The 8,620-nt window shown below is 42.4% G+C and overlaps 1 protein-coding gene across 4 annotated transcripts; it reads left to right on the plus strand.

Annotated features, from left to right (window-relative positions):
* The first annotated feature begins 120 nt into the window (after positions 1–120).
* On the plus strand, positions 121–3,115 carry nudt17 (nudix (nucleoside diphosphate linked moiety X)-type motif 17). 4 transcript variants are annotated; one of them, XM_037453041.2, is made up of 9 exons: positions 121–204; positions 927–1,053; positions 1,146–1,262; positions 1,476–1,659; positions 1,789–1,814; positions 1,892–1,984; positions 2,310–2,408; positions 2,492–2,616; positions 2,749–3,115. In XM_037453041.2, exons 2-9 carry the CDS (start codon positions 979–981, stop codon positions 2,927–2,929), a joined length of 900 nt encoding a protein of 299 aa, XP_037308938.2. In that variant the 5' UTR covers positions 121–204; positions 927–978; the 3' UTR covers positions 2,930–3,115. The 4 variants fall into 4 exon arrangements, with proteins under 4 accessions (XP_037308938.2, XP_062421692.1, XP_037308939.2 ...); XM_062565708.1 differs by having other exon boundaries at positions 179–204; positions 932–1,053; XM_037453042.2 differs by lacking the exon at positions 121–204 and adding an exon at positions 211–493.
* The last annotated feature ends 5,505 nt before the right edge of the window (positions 3,116–8,620 follow it).

The raw sequence follows: 8,620 nt of genomic DNA on the forward strand, positions 1-8,620 counted from the left end.
TTACCTTTAATGTAATTACAATGCAATAAAATTACTACTATTACTAAAACAGTACTTTAAGTAGTTCTACAAAACTACTACTTCCACTGCTCAGCCAGGGATCAAGGCTTTTATTCTGAGCGTCCTAACCGGATGCAGATAACATTCTAACCGGATGCAGAATGTTGTAAAGAAGCTGCCGGCCGTTAGCTTGACTCGTATCCAGTAGGTTGCTACAGTTTCTCGCTATCGTGTGTTATTGTGCACACTAGTGTGCACGCGGATATTAAAATCTGTGGAGGTCGATGTGGAAAACTCTTCTTTATCCCCTATAAGTGAACATTTGTTAAATGAGTTTACTAGTAGCTGAAGTCCTTTGATGTTTGTGAAAAGTTCAGTCCCGCAAGGTCTCTGTTTACCCTAGCAGCAAGCTATCAAGCTAGCTAGCTAGCAGTTAGCATGTAGCTAGAAACCAGACTACCGGTGAAAAGATAGCTGTTAGCGAGCTAGCCAGGTAACTAGCAACATGCAGGTGCTGTTCCAGTCAGTGGCCCACCTGAATCAAACATTAAACATCATTATCTAGGGTTACGTTAGAGATGTAGATGATCATAGAGAAGACAAGATGTCTTAACACCGATCAGGATTCAGTTCATGTTCGATTTAATGGATTTGTCAACATGGAGCGAAAATATCTTTCAAATATTTAACTAAATCTGAGCCACGAAGCCAGTAATATATAAATATGTCCCAATGGAATAGTGCCATTAAATACATCCTAAATACACATTATTATCTTAATTAATCAGTCAGTGTATTTAATGATTTTATTTCATAAATAGACAGGATTTATTATTTTCTCTGGTGAACTCATTTTGTTCGTTTCTTACTTATTGACCTCCACGGTTCCCTCAAAAGCTGCTTTGTCACTTGTATTCCCCCTTTAGACTAGGTGTCCACAGAGGATACCCCTACCTGTCCTCCAGGTGAGGACGCAGGATGGACAAAGTGAGGAGGGTCCTGGTCCACGTCTGCAAGGACCAATCAGCGCCTCAGCGAGCTCAGTTTGTCCAGGTCAACCTCGCACACGTCCACCTTCTCTCCTTCAACAGCTTCTCCTTCTCCTTGTTTGTTTACATCTCGTCCTCTTCGCCTGGTGTTGTCAGAGCGTGACGGGTCACTTCAGCGACGGAGGAGACGACGAGGTGGAGGTGAGCTGCTCTTTGGATCGGAGACAGTTTGTCCTCTCCAGAGGAGCCGGAGGACGGGGGACGCCTCTGAAGGTCAGACGCTAAATACGTCCTATTTAGAAGTTTCACCTTCGCATAAAATGTGTTCTCAAGACTCAAAGAAACTAGTCAAGAATCCCCACAGTTTAAGAGCCTCACTTCCACTGTAGAGTGCTGTGGACAGCTGAGAGGGGACAATGTCCCCCGCTGGGGACAGGCCTCAAACAACGGTACATAACATGTTTCTTCAATATTCACGTCTCCCAGAGGCCCGCCTTCTGTCCCATCAAACACCTGTCAGTCACGCAGTCGGCCGCGATCCCATTGGACGTCCAGCGGCGCGGCGTCGACGTGGGCGTGGCCATCATCCTGCAGACGGCCAATCGGAGGGTGCTGTTGACACGGCGCGCAAAGGAGCTTCGTATTTTTCCCAACGTCTGGGTCCCGCCAGGTGTGAGCTCACTGGGGCCAGTTGCATTGTGGGAAACGGAGGCTGCAGCGTTACGTTGATTAACGCCTTGTAATCGTCACATGACTTTTTTTTATTTTATTTTGTTTCCTGGCTTTTCTTTCCTTGCAGGCGGCCATCTTGAGCCCGATGAGACGGTAAATCAGTTCTTCTCCTCAGTTCTTCTCCTCATATAAAGTATCCCGCCAGAATAAAAGCTTGTTGTTTCCTGAAGCTGCTGGAAGCCGGCCTCCGGGAGCTGAAGGAGGAGACTGGACTGGAGCTGGAACCGGAGGGAGTGTCTCCAAAGATACTGGGACTCTGGGAGGTGAGACAGACAGGAGACACGAGAGGACGAAGTATTCCGGTCCTTTATGGTAGTAAAAGTACTAATACCACACTGTATGGATGCTATTACATTCAGTAGAGTAAAAATCCTTAAACAGCTTTAATGAATGTACTAGTGGTGACAAAAGACACAGTCTGTCTTCCTACTGTCTTCTCGTCCTCTGATCCTCTTGTCCTCCCATCCTTTTGTCTTCATGTCTAATCCTGTCCTCTTCTCGTCCTATCATTGTCATGTCCTCATGTCTTCCTGCCCTCTTGTCCTCTCATCCTCTTTGCCCTCATGTCTTGTCCTCTCGTCCCGTCAGTCGGTGTATCCTCCCATGCTGTCCAGAGGTCTCCCTCAGAGACATCACATTGTGGTCTACATGCTGCTGCTGTCTCGTCTGTCTCACCTGCAGCTTCAGGTGAGTTGAGCCTGGTCCCTGTCCTCGGTCCGTCCATCAGAGGACGTTAAGTCATCCGATTTGTGTCCTCTGCTCGTCTCCAGGCGTCTCTGAGCCCGTCTCCCGCTGAGGTCAGCGCCTGTTTGTGGGCCGACAGGCGGCTGGTGGGGGTCGTGGTGTCCTCAGTGGACGCAGAGGACGGACACGTCCCACTGCAGGGCAGTGTCAGGTAGGACACCCGTTGTATTGTATAATATTAATGATTATGAGAACCATAACAATCATAGTAAAGACAATAATTATTATGATCAGAGTTAAAGCTGTGTCCCCCGTGACCTTTGACCTCCCGCTGTGTCCCCAGTGTGTCTCAGGTGTCCTCCGATGGAGCTCTGAGCGAGGCCGCTGTGCCTCTGGAGGTTCTGGTGGGCCGGGCGCCGGCCTGCGGGCCGGACGTGGAGCGGGTCAGCACCGGGACCAAGTTCGCCCTGGAGCTGTGGCTGAAGAGCCTGGAGGACATACGACCTCTGACCCCTGACCCCTAACGAACAGCATCTCCTTTACCTTTACAGAAGACAAAGCTGTAACGCCGGAGGCCTCCAGCAGGGGGCGGGGACACTGTGGAGATTCACATTTTCCAAAATAAAAGCTCACATTGTGTGTATATAGGTGGCTGATTCCTGTTTTTGTAAAAGTTTATATTTTCTAAATAAATAAATCAATGACCTTTTTCTCCACCAGAACCTAATTCCTGAAAATGGGGTTGAATGAATTGGAAATTATTTACTTTTGGATTTGTTTTGTAATTAGTATATATCAAAACTACTCTGCATATAATAACTAACTAGACTTAATAACTAGTAACACAGTTTGTATGTTATCAAATGGGTTGTCTCATTAAATATATAACCCTCAATATTCATTTCCAGTCTGCAAACAAATGCATCAGATTTTTCATATATATATATCTATATATATATATATGTATATATTAGTATTATAATTATTATCTCATTTAAAAAAGTCAGCATAGATCAATAATTTCATGTGAACCTGGATCAATGATTCTGATCTCATGAAGTATAAAATACTGACGGATTGTTTTGAGTGACTCACACATCCAGTAAAAGGATCTTAGTCCCGCCCACTTTCTTTGTGTCCCTATCAGCTCCATCACTCTGTGACCGGGGCCCTTTCTCTGTTGAAGCCCATTTCCGCCACAAAAATAAGAAGGGTAAGAAAGTCGAAATTATGACTTAAGAAAGTCGAAACTATAGAACTATACGTTAGCAAGACCGTCTGACGTGGTGACGTCATCGAGTCAGCTGCTGTTCCAATTGCGGAAATGACGGGTCTCTGTTCTCATGTGAGTCAGGACTAACGAGTCTCTTCTCGCCGTCTCAGGTGTTGAGAAAGAACCGGGAGACAAAACAACGAACCACGCTTTGTTTGGTCGTAAAATCTTAGAAAATATTATATTTTATGGTGACATTTTTTGTAGAAGCTCTGAAAATATTTAATCAAAAGATGTCATGAAAAAAAGTCAAAAATATACTTATTTATTTGTAACTTACATTTTTTTTTTTTTAAATTAAAATTCCTTCTTTCCTTTATTTTTAAATTGTTTATTCTATATCCCCCATAGCCTGTATTTTATTTTCTAAATGTTTAAATAGAACACTATCTTGCACTAGATTGTCTCACAATGTGCCGTCAGGCACCAACCGCCAAGTTAAAAAAAATTAATGAAATCAAAAGAAATTCAAATGAATCACCAAAATAATTCAAATATAACTATGAATGGATTATTTCTTTTTACTGACCATTCAACAGAAGTTTCAGCTTTATGGATCATCATTTTCCAGCAGGACTTGACACCTGCCCACACTGCCAAAACCTTTCTGAGATTTTGAATTTGGGGTTTTCATAAGCTGTATGCCATAATCATCCAAAATTATATCAAATTAAAGGCTTGAAATATCTTACTTTGCTTGTAATGAGTCTATATAATATATTAGTTTCACCTTTTAAGTTGAATTACTGAAATAAATGAACTTTTGCACGATGTTCTAATTTTTCGAGTTTCACCTGTATTAGTGAGGGTTTTGTGAAAAGTGTCTTTTGTAACCAGAAAAGCAAAATTTGTTGCAATCCCTCCATCGTTTATTTTATTGTATTTTTAAATACGAAGCCTCATGGTGCTTTAACCACAATATGAAACAGCTGTGAGATGAATTGTAAATGAAGTTTGGTAAAATCAAAAAGGATTCAAATTCGTTTTAAAAAACAAAAGAAATAGTATACCAGTATACTATGTAAAATAAAAATACAGGATTAGATGATGTCACGATTAATGGTTAACCACGTACGTCCCCGTCCTGTTCTTCATGGCTTTGTCCATTTCTTCCTGTAAGACATTAATCACACAATCAAAAACACCCAAAGATACAGAGACTAAGATAAGAGACCACATTGTTCATTCAAAAGTATTGTCTCAGCGTTTCATTGGACATTACAACCAAAGAAGAGCCAGAAAAACTATAAAATAAAATATGAGAACATATGGACAACAGGACCAAGTGTCCATTAAATAATTCTGATATTACACAACCATCGGCCCCACGTTTCCTGTGTAAATGTTGACCGTGACGCCTTTAACACAAAAAGATGAATAATGACTCTTTCATTAAGTCAACACACACACGCCCAGAGAGAGATTCGCACACTCTGTCCTGTCTCTGAGTGAGTGTCCTAGTGGGGACATTTACTTTGTCCATGTGTCCATGTGTGCGGACATTCACTTGTCCCTTGTGAGGACACCCTCCCCCCCAAAATGTTCTCTGAGAGGAGAGACTCACATAGTTCCTCCTGCCGGGCCCGTCGAAGCGGGTGTGCGTGGTGTACAGAGGGACGCCGTCGTTGTTGCTCAGGTTGTTGTAGGGACTGAAGTGGCTGCTTCGTCCCCTGAAGCAGCAGAGCCACACCAGCTGCAGAAGACCAGCAAGCATTTTAAATGGTTCTGCTCTCAAAGACTGCTTCGTACACCTCAGAAAGACAATACAAGAGACACGTGATGTTTTTTCAGCCCGACTCACCAGTGCGACAATCAGCAAGAGCAGCGCCAGCAGAACCAGAGCCGCCAGGACCAGCAGAGCAATTCCCCAACCCGGTACCCCAACGCCACCACTGGATCCAGATGCTTCTGATGTGGTTCTACTGGGGGAGTTGGTAGTAGTAGTCTTGGATCCAGATGCTTCTGATGTGGTTGTACTGGGGGAGTTGGTAGTAGTAGTCTTGGATCTAGGTGCTTCTGATGTGGTTGTACTGGGGGAGTTGGTAGTAGTAGTCTTGGATCCAGATGCTTTTGATGTGGTTCTACTGGGGGAGTTGGTAGTAGTAGTCTTGGATCCAGATGCTTCTGATGTGGTTGTACTGGGGGAGTTGGTAGTAGTAGTCTTGGATCCAGATGCTTTTGATGTGGTTCTACTGGGGGAGTTGGTAGTAGTAGTCTTGGATCCAGATGCTTCTGATGTGGTTGTACTGGGGGAGTTGGTGGTAGTAGTCTTGGATCCAGATGCTTTTGATGTGGTTCTACTGGGGGAGTTGGTAGTAGTAGTCTTGGATCCAGATGCTTCTGATGTGGTTGTACTGGGGGAGTTGGTAGTAGTAGTCTTGGATCCAGATGCTTCTGATGTGGTTGTACTGGGGGAGTTGGTAGTAGTAGTCTTGGATCCAGATGCTTCTGATGTGGTTGTACTGGGGGGGTTGGTAGAAGAACTGTTGGATCCAGATGCTTCTGATGTGGTTGTACTGGGGGGGTTGGTAGAAGAACTGTTGGATCCAGATGCTTCTGATGTGGTTGTACTGGGGGGGTTGGTAGAAGAACTGTTGGATCCAGGTGCTTCTGATGTGGTTGTACTGGGGGGGTTGGTAGAAGAACTGTTGGATCCAGATGCTTCTGATGTGGTTGTACTGGGGGGGTTGGTAGAAGAACTGTTGGATCCAGGTGCTTCTGATGTGGTTGTACTGGGGGGGTTGGTAGAAGAACTGTTGGATCCAGGTGCTTCTGATGTGGTTGTACTGGGGGGGTTGGTAGAAGAACTGTTGGATCCAGATGCTTCTGATGTGGTTGTACTGGGGGGGTTGGTAGAAGAACTGTTGGATCCAGATGCTTCTGATGTGGTTGTACTGGGGGGGTTGGTAGAAGAACTGTTGGATCCAGGTGCTGCTGCTGTAGCAAAAAACAACAAAAGCAAAAGTACAAAGTACATTTAACAAATGTGATTCACAAATGTTCCATCTAACAGGATATGTTTTTATCCCTCTTAATAAGACCAGACATCTTTAAAAACGGTTATAACTTTCATTAATGACACAACAAGGAGAGAAGAAACAAGATTATATTTAATTTTTAAATCAGTATTCATCGTCTAATAATTCACTAAAATATTAGTTTTTTCCGACTGAAAAAAAATAAATGTTGAGCAAACTAAATAATAAGGAACAGGAAGTGAAGCTTAAGGGCAGGAAGAATCAACAACAGCAAAAATAACAGTCATCACATTTTAAAATCCACACTCGTGAGAAAAAACACAATAAATTGACATCTGCCACTCAAACAAAAAATTTGGTGTTTGTACTTAATGTGCATCTGGAACATCTGGAGACGTCTCTTACTCTTTATCGACGAAGCATCTTTCGTTTCATCCACACAGTAATCAGTAGATTAACAAATGAAAAAACATAGATCACTGGACCTGCCAGACTTCCTATAATCTGACCTCCGTTTCTTTTGGGGTAAGGTTCTACTTTGAGCGTCAGAGAAAACAAACCCTGAGTATTAAAGTATGAAAGAAAACCAAGCGTATGATGAGCTGTGAGGTCGGTATTTTTTTTACCTAAGGCGGCGAAGGCTAGAGCCGTCCAGAGCGCGAGCCGTGCCTCCATCTTTCTGCAGGAAATCCCAAAACAGTCTGTGACAAAGATGTGACTGTGAGCGGCTTGTGGAGTCTGATTCCATCCAGAGAAAGAGTCCTTTATACACCCGACCCACCTGCACACAGGTGAAGGAGGAGGAGGAGGAGCCTGGCACACTCCCATCATGACGAGCCAAACCACTCTTAGTCACAGGGTGATTAGTTTGGACTGAGGTGCAGTCATATTTGTGTTGATATCTTTGTATCACGAAGGTAATACTTTTCTGTTACATGTGTTCACAGAACACAGGGATCTGAGGCAGCCACATGTTTCTGTCGTGTTTGGATGATGTTGGAAGGTCGCCGGGTCAAGGTCGCTTTAAACAAGCGTGCCACGGATTCATTCATGTGTAAGTCTTTGAACTTTGAAGGTGTTAAATAGCTCTTAAAACGTATTTTCTTTCTTTTCGTGGAAACTATCAAAGAATCCAAATTCCGAGGAAGTTAAAGGATCCGACAGCTGGAAGTTTAGAATAGTATGATAGGAATAAAAATCATGTCGTTATTATGTTAAAATGCATTTCTTTAAGTCACATTTTGGAGATATACCCGAGTTTAGATGGTAGGAGGTCAGAAAGGTGCTGGTGATATTAGATGCTCTTACGCACAGTAGTGAGATTACTTGTATGAATACATGTGAAACACTTGCATACGTATCTAAACTTTCTAAATCTTTGTAATCATATGCAAGAGATTCAGTTATGAATGTTTAAGTCTTCAACAATAAACATACAACTTTGTAAATGTTTCACTTGTATATATGTAAGCATTTCATATGTAAGTGTGTATGACACAGCAGTAAATAAAAAAGCATTTCAATAGTGAAAATAAGAGTGTCTCAGTAGTCTTAAGCGGCCCCTCCTACACTGTGTGTACATGTACATATATTTATTTAGTTCCTAGTATATTTAGTTACTGTGGTTCTTTGCATCCTTTTACCTTTAATTTTTTTTTCTGTGTCTATTATTATTATATTTTTATCTACTTACTTATTACTGCTGCTCTTGTGTGCACTGTCCACTTGGCTGTGTTTCCCCACTGTGGGACTAATAAAGGAATATCTTTTCTTATCTCTCAGATAATGGCAGAGCCGATCAAATATCACATTATGATATGTGATTAAAAAATATATATATTGTCGAAAAAATGTAGCTATAGTACATGGGTATAAAAAAAAGCCCCAAAAGTGCATAGCATCTAAAAAAATAATTCAGTAAAAGTCCACATATATATATACATGTATATATATGTAATATGCCC

Source organism: Pungitius pungitius, chromosome 11 (assembly GCF_949316345.1).
Source record: "Pungitius pungitius chromosome 11, fPunPun2.1, whole genome shotgun sequence".
In the NCBI taxonomy this organism is placed as follows: Eukaryota; Metazoa; Chordata; class Actinopteri; order Perciformes; family Gasterosteidae; genus Pungitius; species Pungitius pungitius.